The following is a 20431-nucleotide window of genomic DNA, read 5'->3' as shown; positions in this document are numbered from 1 at the left end:
CGGGAGAGTTACACAAGTTCCTGAACAGAAATATTCTCCCCAAATTAATCTCCAGGTCGATGCAATTTCAATAAAAAATATCTATATAATAATGATGGTGGGGGACCAAATAAGTGGATTCTAAAGATAACTCAGAAAGAAAGAACAATTAGGAGGGATTTATGCTGATGATCAAGTTATTACAGGCCTACAGTCATCAATAACAACATAGTCCTGAAACAAGAAATGTGTCCAAAAAACCTGGAGAAGATGGTCAATGTCACAGGAAAACTTAGTAATAACATATAACCATTTAAACTAGTAGAGGCAAAAGTCAGAAAGTCTGACTCCAATGTTGGTGAAGATAAGGAAGACTCAGGCCCTGTTACAGGTCAAGAGGAGTGTGAACAGTGTCAGCTTTCTGGGAAGACCATTTGGCAATACTATCAGTTAAAATTGTACATCCTCTTTAACACACAATTCAATCTAGAACTTTCTTTAAATATACACTGACAAGTACACTAAGGAACATGTGCAAGGATGTTTGCTGAAGTATTGTCTTACTTATTGTTAGGCAAGGTAGGGAAGGAAGGGAGGCAAAGAAGAACAAAGCGCCCACATATACAACAACGGAGGACTGGTAGGTAAAATACATGTGTAGTATGCAATATGCTGCAGCCATGAAAATGAAGGGAGTAGGTCTCTGCAGTCCGATATGAGAAGATACCCAAGATATTGTGTAAGGACTAAGCCAAGCTGTGGGCTAGAATGGTTCGAGTAACAATGAAAATGACAGTCACACAAGGACAGTTACACTGCATTGGGCATTTAATATGTCCCAGGGCTCTGAGTGCTTTATGTGGTTGCCTGACTAAATTGTGCAATAATAACCACATTAGGTAAAAAGAAAAAAAAAAAAGACATTAGCAAATAGGGAGACTTTATTTTGAAAACTTAAAGTATTAGGAAAATAGATTTATTTTTAACAAAAGAAGTTAAAATTACAACTATACATTCAAAGACTGCTCCTGTATTGGGTTTTGGTTTCTTCGGCAGGGGTTGGGATGGGAGGAGAAAGATTCAGGATGTTTCTACCAAATAACAGAATAACTAATATGCTATATCCTCACCTTATATTAATATTTGTAGCAGCACAAAAAAAACGGTCATTTTTGAAAACAATTAAACCACTGCCGTCATGTCATTCCTGACTCCTAGTGACCCTATAGGACAGAGTAGAACTGCCCCACTGGGTCTCCAAGGCTATGGTCGTCACAGAAGCAGACTGCTCCGTCTTCCTTTCCTGGAGCAGCTGGTGTATTGCAACTGCAGACTTTTCGATTTGCAGCTGAGCACTTTAACCACTGTGCCACCAGGGCTCCCTGAAAATTATTAGGACTTCATTCATTTCCTTAGGGCTCCCCTAATGCTTTGATACTCAAATGATTCTCCTTGAAGCAACTATCATGTAATCAGTCTTAACAAACAAAGAGAAAACTGACAACTGGTCTAACTGTGGTAAACATGGCTTTGCGGCTTCTCAGCCACTTTCGTCAACTTCATGAAACTCTGTCTATTTTAAGATTTACAATTTCATTTTGCAACCATCTGAATGATTGTACGCAGTGGGAGATTAACCATAAAGACAGCTGGCAATAGTTAGTACTGTTAATTTGGGGGAGGGGATGTTTGGTTGAACCAATTGGTAAGTGGTTACATTAACAAGTGTTTTCCTCTGATAATAACTACCCAAAAGGGCCTCTGACTAGACATACAGCCATGCCTGTGTATGCACAGGAAGTTTCCAGGTGGCCAAGAAGTTATTTACAGTGAGTTCCCAGAGGAGGTGGTGAGGAGATGGTCTGAGGCAGACAACGAGGCTTCGTTTTCACCTTCTACCTCTTTGAATAGTTTCCTCCTACAAGAATGTACTTTGGAATAAAAAAATTAATACTGAAAAATATCATATTATATGACCTTGAGAACTCAGTTTAATACCCAGGATTAATAATCCTTTCACCAAAAAAAAAAAAAAAAACAAAGATCCTGCCCTGAAGACATGCCTTTGATATTTGAAAGCGATTTCAGTGCTCATCATAACACACATATGTAAAGGCAGCTAAACTTGAGAAAGAGATTTTCTTTCTCTTTTTTCTTGGGAGAGGCACATTAGGGCAAAAACAAATCAAAACATACCTTAGGAAAAAAACATACCTCGCCTTTGCCTCGTTGTTTCTGGATCTATGTCTTCCTCTGTGTCTTGGAGGCTTATCTATGAAAACAAAAGCATTTGTTCCTGAAATCTGTATATAAAAACTATACACCACAAACTTGAGAGTAAAATAGCAAAAAATAAGTAAACTGGAATAAGAAAGTAAAAAAACCCAAAACCACTGCCGTAGAGTAGATTCCGACTCATAGCAACCCTATAGGACAGAGCAGAACTGCCCCCGCAGGGTTTCCAAGGAGCACCTGGTGGATTCGAACTGCTGGCCTTTTGGTTAGCAGCCATAGCTCTTAACCACTACGCACCAGGGTTTCCTAAGAAAGTAAAGGAAGCAATACTGTGTGTCTGCAACTACAAATGAGTAAGCCACAAAAGAAATTACTGGTAGTGTTTTTCTATGTATGCCATGAAATTATTACAAACGTAAGTTATTATAATGGTAAGAAAAGTAGACTTGGAGTAGACACAGAGAATAGAGCCCATAGCTTCTCTTCTCAGTTTACAATCTAGATGGAAGAAAAAAGTCACTTTAGTAATTAAACAATACCCATTAAGAAGAAAGAAGACACTGTGTTGTTACTATTAAGTCCGTAGTTAGTAATTGCTCTCCTAACTCACAGGAGGGAGAAATCATTTAAGAAGTGCTTGGGAAAGGCCTTAGTAGAGATGGAGCATATACAAGTGTTTGGTTTTGAGCAACAAATGGGATTTGGAGAGAATGGTCAGAACCCAAGAGTATATGAAGATCCATAAGGGTGGAAGGTTGGACAGGGCTGCAAAGGTAGGCTGGAGTGAAAGTTTACAGGCCCTTTGCTTCAGGTCCTGTGAGCTCATATTTAGTCCCCTGGCTTCAGGAGGAAGCCACTGTATTATGTCTGGGCAGAGGAGTGACAAGCTCAAGGCTGTGTGTGAGGCTGTACAGGGAGGATGCATTTGGTGGAAGGTTTGGGAAGAAAGGACAGAGCTGAGTCTGAGCCTGTACACTATGGACGGAATGAGAGCCTGAGGTGGGTTTGGTGGTCTCAGAAACCAAATGGCCTCTGGAAAGGCAGAAGAGTTCCAGTTTGATTTCTGCTGACTGTGGCCAAAACTACTTAACCCTAATCCTGGGACCTCAATTTTTTCACCTGAATGTGGATGTCGAAAGGCAGGCAGTATCTAGATTTTTTTCCTTAGCACTTTTGCTATCTGGTAATAATGGCCTAAACATAAGCAATACATTTAAAACTGCTTGTCAAAGAAAAGTTTTACGCTCAGAGATTTCCATGTGTTGTTCAGGTTACACTGAGTAAGACGTCCTCCTAGGATTCCCCTCTCTATACGTCTGCTAACGTGCTAACGAAACAGAAAGGCCCAGGAGTAAACAGCACAAAACATGGAACTGGAGCCTGAGAGAACATAGCACTGCAGGTAGCAGGTAAAGAAAACGGCCGCTAGAAGCAAAAACACTGAGAAGGAAAGAGACAAACCAACAAACAAGAGAAAGGAAGAGAGAACAGCAGGGTCGCTAACAACAAGGTCAATAATCTCTCCTCAACAACCTTCTGAGGAATACTACCTGAAAGCAAGATATAAATAACTGTTGTGCATAACCACCACCATCTTGAGTCATCAAGAAAACCTGTATCTTTTAAACTCTGGACGTTAAACGATGCATGACTGTATCACTGTTGTTGCTGTTAGTTGCCATTGTATTGTTTCTGACTCACTGGGATTCCATGTTATATCAGAGCAGAACTGCTCCATAGAGTTTTCAAGGCTGTGATCTTTTAGAAGCAGATCACCAGACTTGCCTTCCAAGGCGCCTCTAGGTGTGTCTGAATCACCAACTTCTCAGCTAACAGTCTAGTGAGCCACCCAGAGACTCTTAAACTGTATATTAACGGTAATAAAATTTCATGGGGGGAGATGTGGAAAAAATGTCTAAAAAGTCTCCTCAGGGAGGTCAGTAATGAACAAAAGGTTGGGAAACACTGTCCTAAAGGAAATCAGGTGGCGGAGTATGGATTTTTGCTCTTTCCTTTCCTCTGAATTTCGAAAATTAAATTTATTAAATAGTATGAAGAGACTGAGCACAGATTTCAAAAAACATGCCATGTTTTCTCAACACAGAAGCCTTATAAAACAAGGGCACTGGCTTATGCAAAGTAGGCTTATTTCAGGGCACACAAGTTTAGGCAACACTACATTAGCTTAGCGAACAGTTTACCTAAGAAAACAAAACTTACTCGAAGGTAGGTGATATTCATAAAACGCCTCCTCACTGTCATCAAGATCATTTCCCTTCAAAGCCTCACCTGCCCCCTTATGCCCACGATAGTAAAGCTAGAGATTTAAAAAAAAAAGTGAAGAATTAATGCAATAGCTAAATAACATAACAGAATTTATCCAAGCTGCTTAATCCTCAATGAATAAACAGACAAGCAAAATGATTAATAATGATAAAGCATTATGGCAGGATATGAGAAGTTCTTGAATTTCAAATTCTATTTCTAACCCCTGGCATGATGCCTGACATGGTGGTTTTTCAATAAGTGTTTGTATTGAATTAATACTATCACATTTTCCCTATCCGTCTCTCCCTGAGTACGGCTTCTTAGAGATTTTCAAAATTATCAATAAAATTCCAACTACATGGGTGGCTGGAAATGTTCTCTTCAATGCCCACCATTCACCCGGCCCCAAACACCATTTTCATTTGTCCCCTCAAATGCTCGAGAGAAATATAAATGTGGACACTGGCAATACCTGCTGAGCTTTGAGTATACTACAACTTAGAGAAAACCCAGATACAGATCATCTGTGAGAGGGCATCGCAGAGCTAGGCCTCAGGCAGTTAGGTGCCCTGAAGAATACATCAGATCAAGGCCTCTACTGAGCACACAAGTCACTTCTGTTAAGGCCCCGAAGGCTGCAGAAACAGCTCAGGCAGAAGGGGAGATGGGGCGCATTAGTGCCAGCACAGCATGGGTTAGGTGGGTGGTGGTACGGTGCCAGGTAGCCAAGTCACTTGCAAAAAGGAAAAAGGAGGAAAGACAAACCCAGAACGTTGTCAGGACTGGGAGAGCCTTGGCCTCAGATCCCTCTGTCACTCATTTCCAAGTGACTGTCTGGCTGGGAGCAGGTAATGGGAGGACACACAAAAGAGGATGATCTTTGTGGTAAAAGCTTGTTTAGAAGAAATACTTTGAAAACACATAAATGTGCTTCAAAAGAAATTCTGTGACTCTGAAATATTATCTTTGTAGTTCTAAGAGGTAGCTGGATTATCTATTTAAAAAACAGAAAAAATTATTCTCTTGGTATCAATATATAAAAGAGGGTTTTGTTTTTTTGTTTGTTTTGTTTTGTTTTTTTTGTTACCTAAATGCTTGGTTTCCATTATCACCAAAATATTACTGTAAAAATATGAGACTAACTATACGTGAAATAATTTTTTTTTTTTTTTTTTTTTTAACTGAGCTTACCTTTCTGTTCCTTCTACCACCACTTGCCATTTCGTAGACAGTGTATGTGGAGTCTTTTTCAAGATCCACAAAGTTAAGTGAAGCACAAAATGAAGGTGCTGATAAAGGTATGTAGTCCCTAGGGGAGGAGAAAAGGATAACCATTTTTTTCCTACTGATTAATACATGTGTTTAAAAAGTGATCCTTCAAACAGGCTGCAGCAACATATAGCCTTTTTTTCCTTGAAAGTGAGACCTTGTTGTTCTTAAAAAAAAAACTCCACCTCTGAGACTGGGTTTCATATATAAACTTTGTTTAAAACTCATTATCAAACACTTAAAATAGATGAAGAACAATTCAAAAAAATTATTCTGGGTTCTAATAGGAAAATAATTAAATCTCCCCATTTTAAATTTAACAGCTTCAATATTCTAGTCATCTAAATGGACACGTGGAAAAGCTTAAAATCTACTTTAATCGCCAAATAAGCAAATATAGAACCCTGGATACTATTTGTTTCCTTGTGAGCATACTCATGTCCATCTGTTGGCTATTTCTAAAAGGACGTGTCTTAACCTTTGAAAAGATAGCAGGAGGCTGGAGGCAAATGTTTCCAGGTCAGAGGTGAAAGGTAAAAGGGCCAGGCTGTCTTATCCTCTGATGCAAGGACCCTCATGGAAAAAAGTGGTCCCAGTCAATGAACATTTCACCCGTTTTGCCCACACGCTTGCGCTACTGATCTCTAACACATACATATTCCACCAGTTCAAGTTCCTAAGTTACGGGAGAAAGTAAACAATTCGGTAAAACACTTGGTAAAATAAATCTGACAATTCGCAGTCACCTGATCTTAAGAGTGACCACTAAAAAACTACCTCTCTTCCCTCCTCAATTTCACTGTGGCTGTTGTTAGCTACTAAAGAGTCAAACACACTTGATTCTTAAATTCAGGGATCAGAGCCACTCCAAGTAGGAACTATTGATCTGATACTAACTCACCTGTTACCGTAATAGGCTCTCTTAAAATGACTCCTACCTCGTGTTCGACCTATAAAAATCAATCACAGTAATCAATGGGTTGGGAAAATATACATTAAAAGATTTCAAATTTCTTTTAAGCTGACAGTAAAAAACATGAAATTTAGAGAACCGAAAGATAAACAAACCCAAGCAATTTTACACTTCTAGATGTTTTTAGTTTTAGGATGGTGTCAACAAAATGTTGCACGAACCCTGATGTCTTACTACGTGTGACTATTGACTAGATGAGAGCAAACTGTAAGTTTGAATCAGAAACGATACCCATCTTCAAGGAGCTCACAAGCTTGTGATCATGTTACGTTAGAGGACATCTCCTAATGAAATAAAGTCACTCAGCTCAGCCCCAGAATACTAAGTAGTCAAGTTAATAGAAAATTAGGAAAGACCCATATACTGAAAATGCAAAGCAAGGGAACTCCAGGTATTAGAAAAAGCAAAATGGCTTAGGAGAGAAAATAAAAGCAGAATGAAAATCTTTAATTCCTAGCTTACACATCCCATTTCTGTTATATGTATTTATAGAATTTATATATATATATGTATATTCCAAAAAAACTGTTGCCATCAAGTCAATTCCAACTCATGTGACCCCACGGGTTTCAGAGAGTAAAACTACCCTCCATAGGGTTTTCAATGGCTGTGACCTTTCAGAAGATCACCAGGCCTCTCTTCCATGGCACCTATGGGTAGATACGAACCGCCAACCTTTCGGTTGGTTGAACCATTTGCGCTGCCCAGGAACTCCTGTGTGTGTGTGTACACTTTATAATGAACGCAATTTTAATGATGAAGGAAAATTTTAAAAACAATTTTGCTGCAAAAAGCTAAGAGATTTTATATTTTACTCAATATTTTTGAAAGGCAAGTTTTTCTACAAAATAATAAATAACAACTTCCTGTCTGTTTCAAATAAAGAATACAAATCATTTTATAACTACTGAACAAAATACAATACTAATGGAATTCTACACAGAAAGAAATGGGAAACTGAAGTGACTTGACCAAGACAACATAACAAAATAAGTATGGTCCTCCACTGATCCAAGAAACCTATCTTTAAACGTTGTAATGGGAATTTGACTATAACCAAAAGAATCTTAGGTGAAATACCTTGTAGGTCGTCTATTTGTTTTTGGAACTTTATATGCTGCTCAATTAGCTCCTTTAATCCTTCACCGTCATTTTTACAGAGTTCTTGAGCTTTTATGTTTGCTTTCAGGGCCCATTCATGTTCCCCCAGCAAAGAAAGAGCATCACAATAACGATAGTGACCCTGTTCCAAAAAGATAAATTTAATTTTTTTTCTCAAATATATGCTTAAATTAAAAAAATAAATAAGGAAAAAATATTTTGCTTAAAAACCAAGTATTTACTTCAAAATGTTAGATTAGGCCACAATCAATTAAAAAACTAAATACGTTAATTTAAAAAACCCAGTTGCCATCAAGTAGACTTGGACTCCTGGTGACCCCATGTGTGTCCGAGTAGAGCTGTGCTCCACAGGGTTTTCTTGGCTGTGATCTCTACAGAAGCAGATTGCCAGGCCTTCCTCCCCAGGTGCCTCTGACTCCACCCCAACCTCTGACTTTTCAGTTAGCAGCCAAGCAAATTAACTATTTGCACCCCAGGGATACCAAAAATGTTCATACCTCTCAGGAAATAAAATTACATAATGAGCTAAATGATGTTATAAATACACAAATAACTTTTCCCAACTGACCAAAAAAACCAAAAAACCAAACCCAGTGTCGTCGAGTCGATTCCAACTCATAGCAACCCTACAGGACAGAGTAGAACTGCCCCATACAGTTTCCAAGGAGCACCTGGCGGATTCAAACTGCTGACCCTTTGGTTAGCGGTTGTAGTACTTAACCACTACACCACCACGGTTTCCTCACAACTGACTGGACGTTAATATTTCTTATTAGATTCTGGTACTGGTACCCTCCCCCCCAGCAAAGAATTCAACCTTTGTTATATTTTACTAATAAAGCATACAGTTTACATATCATTTTGTGTCAAATAAATTGCAAGTCTTTCGTTGGAAATAATTTTTTTTTTTCCAAAATATTTTACGGCAATAAAAGTCTGTCATTTCCTATGCTTTGGAAATCAAAAGAATTTTAAAGTGGAAGGAACCACCAGCCTGTCAGTAGTTTTCTACCATCACTGAAGAACATGGGCGGCCTCACCCACCACCTGAAGAGATTAGGAAGCACCTTGGCTAGGTTCCCCATCCATTCCTCCCCTCCAACCAGCCTGGCTCGGCTTTTCATTACTTTATCTCTTAAGTGTAGTTCCTGGCTTTGAAGGTCTGAAAACCATGGATTTACTCTTAATCACAGTGATCAGGGGTTTCTGGTTTTCTTTGTTTGTTTTTGCTACAATATCACATTCCTGGCTAGCTCCATTTATAAACTTTGGGAAATCTTCTATATCGAGCAGCAACTTTTTTTTTTTAAAGAGTTCATAAAGAATTTAATTTTCTAGACCATTAGTACAACTCTACAACTGACTAATTTCTCCCTTAGATTTTAAAACATTTCTTATCATAGACAATTCCAAATATCCACAAAAGTAGAGAGAATTGTGTAACGGATACATCAGCCTTAATAAACAATTGACAACTCATGGCCAGTCATGAACCATACATACCTTTTACCCACTCCCTGCCCTCTATAATATTTTATAGACATTTTATCTGTAAATATTTCAGCAAATATCTCCAACACATAATGAATGTTTTCAGAAAACATTCAATATGTGTTGGAGATATTTGCTGAAATATATTACCATGAGCACACCTAAATCCCAACTAAGAATTGCTTAATATTCAGAAATATCTAGTCAGCGTTCAGATTTTCAATGGCTTCTCACTTATGTTTTATTTTACACCAATATTTTTGTTTGTCTGAATTAGGATCAAAACAAGGTCATACGTGAATATCGGTTAATATGTCTCTTTTATTATTCTTTCCTCCTCTTGAAAAAACTAAGTAGTTTACTTATAGATTTCCCCACAGCCTGGATTATACTCATTGCAGCCCTTTATGTTGTTTGTCTTGTCCCCCTGTAATTCCTATAAATTAATTGCTGGAATAAGAGAATTAATTAGATTTAGATCCCATTTATGTGTGTATGGTGTTGTATTCTTCTACTTTAAAAAAAAGTTTATATATAAGCTGAGCTGAGACAAATGGTTTTCAAAGTTGCATTATCTTTTTGTCTAAATTATAGTCACTTCTCTAAACTATAAACATTAAATCAAACAAGTATTTTTCTCTGTAAATATTCTTGTGTCTCTCCTTCTTGAAAATGATAGAGGCAAACGCTATGAACTCAAATTGGAAATACCAGTTATGTCAGCCTCTGTGTCACTCCACGATGTTTTGCCCATCTTATTGGGCAAATGTTATATAAACATAATAACAGCACATAAAATTTTTGGCATAAATTCTCTCAACTAATCCTCACAACTACTTTATGAGATGGGCTTTATTTTCATTTTAAAGAGAATGAGAATGAGGGTTAGAGTGCTTAAGTACCTGCCTGAGAACACACAGCAGTTGAGCAGGGATTGACGACTGGAAATCCGACTCCTTCTTGTCTACTTTTAACCATCGTACTATATCATCCTGAAGGCAACGATAATTACAAGGGTAGTAGTCTTTCCCATAAACATTATTTAAATACTTCTGGAGACTCCAAGCCACAACCAAATGTGCAGAATACGACTGAAATGATGCAAACAATAACAATGCTATAGTATCTAGGCTTGTATGTGCATGGGGGGTGTAGGTGTTTGGTGTGTAGTATAGAAGTTCTGAAATAATTGTAAAGTGGAAAAAATATTCATCTCTATTTAATATAGAATACTAAATATATATTCTTACAATTGGGAGGGACACTAGAAATCTTGATCTACTGCAAGTCAGGTAGCATTTGTCAAGCAGCAGGTTTTTAATTTAGAAAACCAATACAACCAAACCTCGGGCTAACGCAACCACTCCTCACAACCCAGACTCCCATTTCAGGCACAGCACCTCCACTTGTGAGGGATTTACAAGTGCAACAGGTCAGAAACTGTCCTACTATAGCACCTGGGTGGAGGTAGACCAAGAAACCTGACCTCAAGTCTCCTAGTCCAGAGCTCTTTCCCCTTTACCGCCCATTTTACAAAGAACATTCTGATTCTCTGACAATCAGAATAATACAAGCCTCCTCTTCAAAAAGAAGAAAATATGAGGTCAGAAGTAAGCGATCCTTTTAAGAAAGATCAGCTTTGACTAGAAAAAGCCAAAAACAGTCACGTGGGCCTTTCTTCGTGCAGGCTCAGTGCTGTACACAACTCTGCTCCAGCTCACCACCCCACGCTTGTGAGCTGTGGAGCCAGGCTAAATACCTAGGCTCAGGTCAGAGATCCAAATTCAGATCACGTTTTCCTCAAAGGGTAAGTGGCCTGTGTTTCCTGACACGCAAGGCATAAGAACATAAAGAGCCTGTACAGATATGCTGCAAGACCATTTCTAGCTTCTAAAATCCTTTCCCCTAGGCATATACCAATATCAAAGTTTAGTTAACTGCATAGAAAAATAAAACACAGCTAACGGAGGAAATAATGATAGTTCATAAAGCATACCTGCTAAATTTGCCAAGAAGGCTTTATTTACATCTTTCTCCCCCACTCCATCCTCACTTTTCTCATATTTTACTAGGTCCTATTCTCTAAACTCTATAAAACCCAATATAACTTCTGGTGGTTGAGAAAAGATTTTATCCAGACCGCTTTGCTGAAGTTATCTGAATGAAGCTTAAAGATACCTCTGAAAGTTTCTCGAACCCAATAACAACATAAAGTGTTGCTCTTTGACACAATTGCATCCTGTATAACGTATGGATGTTCTTTTCTGCTTATCTGCCTAGCGTTCCCTTCTTTTGGATACCACCATTCTTCTGCTCTTCACAATAGTGACAGGAGTTAAATTCCGGAGCTCCACCTGGACAATGGATGTGGGGGGCATGGATGTGACCCAGGAGACTGGCCAATCAAAACACACCCTTTCCCCATTCACAGTAATCAATTCACAGGTGGACACAGGATCAGTCAGGATCCGTCTGAGGACTGCTCAGATTTACTATGGGGATACTGAGAGGGGTTCTCTTTCCATCAGAATTAAGAGATACTAATATTTTAAGAATACAAGATTGGGACCCCACTATGTGGTAAAAGTCTTTTTTAACATGAAGAGAGTGACCCCAGAGAGCAGCAGGACTGTCTGAAGGAGCACTGGGGCAGGCCTGCCAAGCCCTCAATTTCAAAGCGTGGAGCCAGAGCTCCCAAGGTTTCAAAGAGCTCAGTCTCCAATACCTAGTTCTGGAAGGTGAGGTTCACTTTCAGGTGCACCAAGAGAAGGGAAACTGAGGGGCAGAGCTGCCATGCCCATGGGCCAGGAGAATGGGGCTGCACAGAGCTGAAGGACTGGGGTCACCACTCAGGTGTATCAGGAGAATGGGGCCACCCAAAACCAAGGGAGCAGGGCCGTTGTCCCAGTGGGCCAGAAGGGGGTGCTGACGCCCAGGGCTAAGGGGCCTCCACCCAGAATCCAGAAAGCATGGCCGATGCCCAGAGCCTGGAGGGCAGAGCCATTGCCCAAATGGTCCCTGAGAACAGAGCATTATTTTCAAGCCTTGAGAGTTAATGAAATTCACTCTGCTGGACTGTGGACTTGCTTTGTACCCTTGATTTTTCCCATTTGGAATGGGAGCGTCAACCTTGTGCCTCTTCTCCACCTTTGTACTTTGGAGGCAGATAACTTACAGGACTGAATTGTATCCCCTCCTCCCCCAAAATATGTGTTGGAATCCTAACCCCTATACCTGTGGAAGTAATCCCGTTTGGGAATAGGGTTTTTCTCTGTTATGTGAATTAGGCCACATCAGTGTAGGGTGGGTTTTAAACCAAAAAAAAAAAAAATTTTTTTTTTTTTTTTTAACTCCTGTGTGATGTAACCAGCAGCATAGACAGAGACAAGCAAACACAAAAGGGGAAACCAGATGCTACCTGGAGATCACTAAGAAACTGAGGAACACCCAGAAGAACACTTGAGAAGCTGAGACAAGGATTTTCCCCAGAGTGAACGAGAGCCTCATCCTAGAGCTGGTACCCAGAATTCAGATTTCTAGCCTCCCCAACTATGAGAAAGTAAATTTCTGTATACTAAAACCACCCGCCGGCAGTATATCCCTCAAAGTTAAAAGCTTAAGAACGTTTGTGACGCTATTAGTTTGTATCTTACATAATATACACCAAAGGGCTCTGGTACGCAGAAATTTGTTGACTATACCATAAAAATTCTCACTCTTTAGGACTCAAAGAGTCACCCTCTCTATAGCCTAAAAGCGTGTGTAGGATAATCTTGTCTACCTGGAAAGAAGAAAAACAGACATTTACCGAGTGCCTTTTTATACACAGGCTTATATCCTAGAAGGACAAATCCATAGAATCAGGTCCATAATTATTCTAAAGTAGAACACTTCTTATAACACCTTGCACAGTTTACTTTAGTATGTATACTTCTGAAGTTTAAACTATCTTCCAACGAATATTCCTTTCTGGTAAAACTAAAGGAAACATGGCCTAATTGTACAGTCACCACAATTTTTTCTATCACTACTAGTGGCTGTGTCTTCATGTACATGAATATTTTTATAATCATATGCCACATCACAGAATAACCTAATTAAAAATATGAGTGAAGATTCTGTGATGAGGCAACTAAGCCAGAGCATAAATGTTTTACATAGAGTCTACAACGCAATTCAGATCACATTACAGATTGAAATATCAGCAGATACCTCTGGAAAACCAGTGTTGTGGTCTGAGTTTCAGTATTTAGAATTCTAGCACTCATTCATCCTACAAATATTTACAGAGCACCTGCCAAATGTCAGGTTCAGTGATCAGCAAATATTCTGCTTCGAGCACAAAAATGACTTAGAATGAAAGGGGCAGCAGGCCGACCACCCTCAAACAGAAACCTCATCCAGTGCTGGATTCTCAATTCAGTTTTGCATTTTGCTTGCAATGAAACCTTGCAAAAGTCACGTTACCTACCTGAGGCTCCATTTCTTCAGCTGTAAAGTGAGGCATTTAAAAACAATTCCAAAATCTGGATTCAGAAATCTGCCTGGGGAATTTTATAATTTCCAGACTACTAGATAAACTCCCAGGTCACCTGAATCACAACCTCTAGGGGAAGGGCAAAAAACTATTTTCTTTTTAAAAAGGTACCCACGCAAGGTTTTTCCCTTTTACTTTTTACCTTTCTGTGCTGTGTTTTTTACGACGTGCTATTTAGAATAAAGAGGAAAAGTTAAGTTTTTTAAAAACATTAAACAAAACATAATTAACTTCTACAATGAATCTAATGAAGTCTACCTGCAAAGCAGTAATAGAAGTGATGGATCAGATTACACTCTCCAAGACTCTCAAATTCTACGATTCTACTCACTCTTTTTTTTTTTTTTTTTTTAAACAAATTACGTAAAGCCAGGAATGTCTTTCTGTGTTTTATTTAAAACTGTACTTCAAAAACATTTTGGACATTTTTATGATTAAGAAAAATGCAAAGACTAATATAACAAATACCCAATACTCATAACCCAGAATTAGCTGCTAACATTTTGTGTTATTTGCTTTAGATTCTCTTTTAATGAAAGAATACAAATATGGTTGCAATCTCCTTTGTAACTTCTCCAATCTCCTTCCTCCCTCCCCCATTGCCCCAAAGCAAACATGATCATGAATTTGATAGGTATTCTCCCAGGTTATGCAATGCTTTTATGGCTTTTTTTCATATAACACTTTTTAAAAATCTATTCAGGGTGACAAGCCAGTGGACTCATTTTAATTTCAGTTTAACATTTGAGTTATTCATTCGCTAACTCAACAAGTATTTAAGAACAAGTGCCTTCTATGTGCCAAGCAGTTTGCTACGCAGCACAAAATAAAACCCCTCTCCTTGAGGTACTTGAGAACAGACAATAAACAAGATAATATAAACAACGTATACAGTATTTTAAATAGTGACAAGTGCTAAGGGAAAAAAAATTTAGGGAAAGAGCATAGGGAGGTCCGGAAAAGGTTAAGTTTTGCATTTTAGCAATCTGACCCGGAAAGGTTTCAACAAGAAGATGATTTTATGGAAAGAATTAAAGGAAATAAGGGATCTAGCTAATGCTCTGGGGGAAAGCATTCTAGATAGAGAAAACAGAAGTTTATATTTGACATAATGAAATTTACCAGCCCTTTTTTTTTTCACTGCCAATTTCTGCATTGTTTTATTTAAGAAATCCTTCCCTACTCACGGTTATAAAGAGAGTCTCCTATAACTTAAGTTTGTAAGTTTCATATTTCACGTTGAGGTCTTTAACTGATCCAAAATATACAGATGTCAACATCCCAATTGCTAAGCTACTCTGAAGACCATAAATATTCCTATGGTTTACCTATCTTCCCAGCCTCTCACTGCCCTAAGAACATCCTTTCTGATCATGGAACTGAGTATTTTTCATACTCTTCAGCTCTGCGTAATTTTTTTGAGTATCTTTAAACACAGATATACATCCAGTAAACAGATTTTTTACAAATTTGCTGTGTTACCTGTTCATTATATGATTTTATGTAAGACACCTACCTTTGGCCACGTACTTTTCAGAATAGTGGCTCTCTTTCCATCACCAAGTGCACTTCTAAAAAGAAAAAAAAAAAACGAATATTTTGACATTTTCATTGTTTCACTATAAATACACCTTCTATACCTACTTTTAGCTAAAAAAAAATCCAGATACATTAGCTCATCAAGATACAAGTAAACCTTAATTTTTAAAAATTCACACAAGATATGTCCATCATAGAAAATTTGGAGGAAAAAAAAAAGGCAGGTGAAACGAAGAGATCAGTCACCCAGAATCATAATCAGAACTACCTGGGAATAACGCCGTTTAATCTTCTTGGAGTATTTCTTGCACTTATCTATGCTGATCTATGCACAACTCTCATGTTTTCTTGCACCATTTTTGCATGTCAACAGGACGATTAAAGAATAGGAATTGCTTACCATTCTGCATGTGTGCTCTTCTGTGCTAGTCTGCGTATATGTGCTTCTCTGCGGAGGTCTACGTTGGTCTGCGCATGTTTGCACCTCTGCAGATGTCTACATTGATCTGCGCATGTCCGCACCTCTGCGGACATCTGTGTTCAACTTCGCGTTGCGTAAGTCTACTTAAGTACACGCATGCGCGCCCATTTCTGCACTGCGTATGTCTACGTTACACTGCGCATGCCTGTGCCTCTGGCGTATGTCAACACTGGTCTGCGCAGGCCTGTGCCTATTGCGTATGGCTGCATTGGTCTGCGCATGCCTGTGCCTAAGGTGTACGCCTCCTTTTGTCTGCGCATGCTTGCGCCTACTGCGTTTGCCTCCGTTTGCGCATGCCTGTGCCTATGGCGTATGTCTACAGTTGTCTGCGCATGTCAATGCATTGCTACAATGTTTTCATTTGTCTGCGTACATATGCATATGGCATTCTACGTTGGCGCTGTCACGTTTGTGTCTGCGCATGTCTGTAACTCTGACGTATATATCTGCGTATGTCCGCACTGCCTATGTATCTGCGCAAGTCTACGTTTATCTGTGCATCTATGCGCGTGGCTTTTTTTCAGCCAGCCTGTACCCCACATCAGCATTTGCACATCTCCGCGACAGTATTCTTCTGAATAGGTGACAATGATGGGGAGAGTATACTTGGTAGCTTTCTACTAGTAACATATCCAATATCTACTGTTTCCTGGCTTATCTTGAATGATCTCTTCTGCTCAGTTTGGAACTTATCCTCACCTGAAACTGTTCAAACTCAAACCACTAAATTCTAGCATTCCACTCATCCTGGAGCATCCCTCCTTCCCTATTACTTGTTCAGTTATTCCTGTCTTCAGGATGCCCAACTCGCTTTTCCACTTTTTTTTTTTTAACTTCCCTAATTATATAAGACTCGCTGGCTCATCACTTCATATTCACTGTTATTTTTACTTCTTTACCTTATTTTAATGGCAAAACCCCAACCCTCAATCAGTCCTACTTTCTGCTTTCTCCACTCCTGTATTTAAAAAGCCCAAGTACTGCTGGAGGAAATTACACAGCAAAGCACACTAGTACCACTAATATTATTACATCATCCCAAGGGGCCTTCAACATTGACAAGCAATCCTTCTAGGTCGAATCGTTCTCTACCTAAAAGAACAAATTGAAACGTTGTCTGCTCTCCTCAGACTTTTAACTCCCCTCCCTTCTCAGCAAATGACCTCTGCTCTTTTATGAGTAAATTAGAGCCATCCAAAACAGTTTCCTACTACAAAAGACAAACCCGTATCTGCTTTTGTTTTTCTTTCCTCTTATGATGTTTTAAATTACGCTTTTTATCAAATATATCAAGTATATATAAAAAAAGAGAGTAACAGCATAATTAACACACGGGTATCAGTTTAGCAAGATCTTAACATTTTGCCATATTTACTTCAGATCTTTTTTTCAAAAGGGCTTTATGGTCGATATCCTCTGTATACCACCCCCTTGCTTCTATCTCCAATTCCTTCTCTTCTCTCCTCCCCAGAGACAGCCACTTCCCTGGTGTTTAACATGACCAAGAATTAAATATTTTTAGTGCATTCTATGTATTAATTACAAATTTTCATGTTTTGAAACATATGTATGACATCATACTGTACATATTCAGCAACTTGCTTTTTTATTCAACATTGCATTCATTTTAACTAGAGAATTCCACTGTATGAATATATTGAAATTTATTTACCCATTCTCCCACTGATGCACATTGGTTTCACTTCTTTACTCCTAAACACAATGCTGTAACGAAGGCTCGTATTTTATCTTCTTCAGTATACATCTGTGAGTTTAGAGGGTGTGAGCCTACACGTGGGCTGTGGAGTGTGCACATCTACACCTAGCTAAATTGCTCTCCACAGCAGCTTTATCAATTTGCCCTCTGTCTAGCCAAATATGAAATTTTCCTTTGATCAACATCCTCTCAAACACTTGGTATTATGAGGCTTTTTAATGTCAATCTGATGGGTTTTCAGTCCGCCATGTCCTATCAGGATAAGCATTTCTTCATAAAGATTTATTGACTATTTGGACCTACATTACTGATCAAGTCATATGAACAATGAAATGTTCCTCACTTTAGTCTTAGATGGTGCTGAATCACAGGCTAGACCATCATGAAGACAGGACACCCTGTCCTTAATCTTTACCTCACTAGGCTACCTGGTTTCTGTATTTCTACTTTAATTCACCAGTGTTTTAAGGCAATCCTCTTTGTGTACCTAGCATTCAACCTCATAAAACAGAGCAGAAACTTTGTTTTGCCACATAGCTTCTTGGACTCCCTCTGGAAGGTGGATGACCTTCCACCCAGTCAAGGTTTTAGACAGGCACCTCAATTTTCACAGATGACTAACCAAGTTCACAACCTACTCATCAGATCCTGATAGCAGATTAACATTCAATCAGAATAGAAAATCTGCGATTATGCACCTAGCCAGAGGCAACAACCTAAAAAAACTTTTGCAGTTCATTTCTTGTCAGAACCAGTTGAGGCCAGTGGCCCTGATGGAAGACTGTGTCAAATCCATCCATTCCTCTAGTCTAGATAGCCTTGGTTTATCCACAGTTTAAGCCATCTATAACGTTAATACGGCAGTATTCTCCCAGGTAGTTGGATTACTGGTGACTTTTATTTTCTTCCTTTTAAACTCTTGTATTTTCCAAATTTTCTACCACGACAATCTGTTCTGTTTATAATAAAAAAAAAACATAATGTTATTTTTAAATTCTACATGCTTGGAATATACTATCACCCCCCTCCCCACCCTTCTTCATTCTAACGTTTAAGTGCTTTCACTGAAAAACAACTGTCACACATCAACTTTCATGACAAAGCTGCACACACACACAAAAAAAACACTTTATTGGTGAAACCCAAAACTGCATTTTCAGAAAATTGTTTGCTACGAACAGAAATGCTGCTGAGGTTATTCTCTATCCCATCACTCAATTAATGTTACTTGTAAGCCATGTAAGAAATTTCTTCTAGAACTAAACACCGGGAAGATACTGTTTTCACCTAAACAATATTTTCTTTATGGACAATGAGAATTATGTAGCTTGTCAAGTTTCCCCTTTTTATTTTTGGGCAACAGCAAGGTCAAGACCAAGTACAAAATATAATTTTAATAGCTTATGCAGGGCCTTATGCCTGAGAAGCTTTGTTCTGATGATCCCCTGCCCCCCAACTCTAATTAGGTTTTTTAGTTTTTTTCTTTTTAATATTCTTTGACTGTATGGATGTATTTTTGAAGCTTTCCTAAACCCTCCTTAAAGTAAGGCAAGACATAATTAAGCATAGTAAGCTACAGTGTTCAGTACTGACATTTATAATTTACGTCCTAAAATTTAAAAACTAGAGGACAATGAGGTGCCCTGGTGGTGCAGTGGTTAAGAGCTCAGCTGCTAACCAAAAGGCCGGCAGCCTGAATCTACCAGCTGCTCCTTGGAAACCCCATGGGGCAGTTCTACTCTTCATACAGGGTAGCTATGAGTCGGAATCAACTCGACAGCAATGGGTTCGGGTTTTGAGGGGACGGTAGAATCATGATGCAGTATCAACTATCTTGCTCAACTAATAAGCACTTACTTCTAAGTCAACATAAGGAACTAAGAATTAATTATGACTTTACTCCCATACTGACACCATTAAATTTATTTGCTTTCACTTGTGAAGGATATTTAATTTTGAGGAAACGAACAGAGCCAAGATGCTTCTTCCAGAGCTAGATCGATTAATTAATACAACAAAAGGAGGTATTATAAGTGTTGAAAACACAGGCTTTGACGTCATCAGATAAGACCTGTTTTCAAATCTCGGCATCTCATGTACCAGCTGTATGTGTTTCTTCACGTGTAAAATGTGGAGAGTAACGTTAGCTACCTATTAAGAGTGTGCTGAGAATTAAATAACAGATGTAAAGCACTTAACGCATTACACTTGACATAGCTGCTCCTGTCACTGTTGGTAGTATGTATAAACCCCTTTTAACCATTTAACTATTTCTGTGAAAGAACTATGCAAAGATCTTCTCGCGTACCTGCGAAACGGGAATATTCCCCCCACGGGTATTTAACGTAAGTAATTCAGTGACTGAAGTACTCTAACCAGCATCTCTGATTTGAAACTTACCTGAACTGCCCAGTACGGAGAAAACAAAGAGCTCGGTTTCCATAAAGAAGATGATTCTCAGGTCTTTAAAAGAAACAGTGTATAAGTCAGTAAAACACATTACATGTGAAACAAAATTCACACAGAAAACATAAGGCATCAACAAATTTTTTCAAGAACTTTACGTATGTGTAGCAGAGCAGAAAGAAATAGGATTTGGAGCCTTAACCAGCTAAATCTCAGCTGCTTCTCTTCCTGAGTAACTTTGTTCCAATCAACCTAAGCTTCCCCATGTTCAAAGTGAAAACAGTTCTACTTTCCCTGCCTAGCTCACAGGGCCAGATCTAATGAGACACACTAAAAAGCCTTGCAAACTACAAAGCATGCTGTAACTGTAACTGTAACTAACTGTAACTGTAAAGGACAGTGTAACTGGCAGAC

At 38.7% G+C, this 20431-nt stretch overlaps 1 protein-coding gene across 1 annotated transcript in view; it reads right to left on the bottom strand.

Moving 5' to 3' along the window:
- The window catches only part of TTC3 (tetratricopeptide repeat domain 3), a 129167-nt gene that overhangs the window by 77239 nt on the left and 31497 nt on the right, over nucleotides 1-20431 (bottom strand). The window contains exons 10-16 of the mRNA XM_049874840.1: nucleotides 20012-20074; nucleotides 15391-15445; nucleotides 7805-7967; nucleotides 6653-6701; nucleotides 5674-5791; nucleotides 4435-4531; nucleotides 2194-2251 (exon numbers count right to left, since the gene is read on the bottom strand). Coding sequence (XP_049730797.1) covers nucleotides 2194-2251; nucleotides 4435-4531; nucleotides 5674-5791; nucleotides 6653-6701; nucleotides 7805-7967; nucleotides 15391-15445; nucleotides 20012-20074 — 603 coding nt within the window. The remainder of the gene's footprint in view (nucleotides 1-2193; nucleotides 2252-4434; nucleotides 4532-5673; nucleotides 5792-6652; nucleotides 6702-7804; nucleotides 7968-15390; nucleotides 15446-20011; nucleotides 20075-20431) is intronic.

Source organism: Elephas maximus, chromosome 2, assembly GCF_024166365.1.
Source record: "Elephas maximus indicus isolate mEleMax1 chromosome 2, mEleMax1 primary haplotype, whole genome shotgun sequence".
Lineage (NCBI taxonomy): Eukaryota > Metazoa > Chordata > Mammalia > Proboscidea > Elephantidae > Elephas > Elephas maximus.
This window is presented reverse-complemented; position numbering and strand designations above follow the sequence as displayed.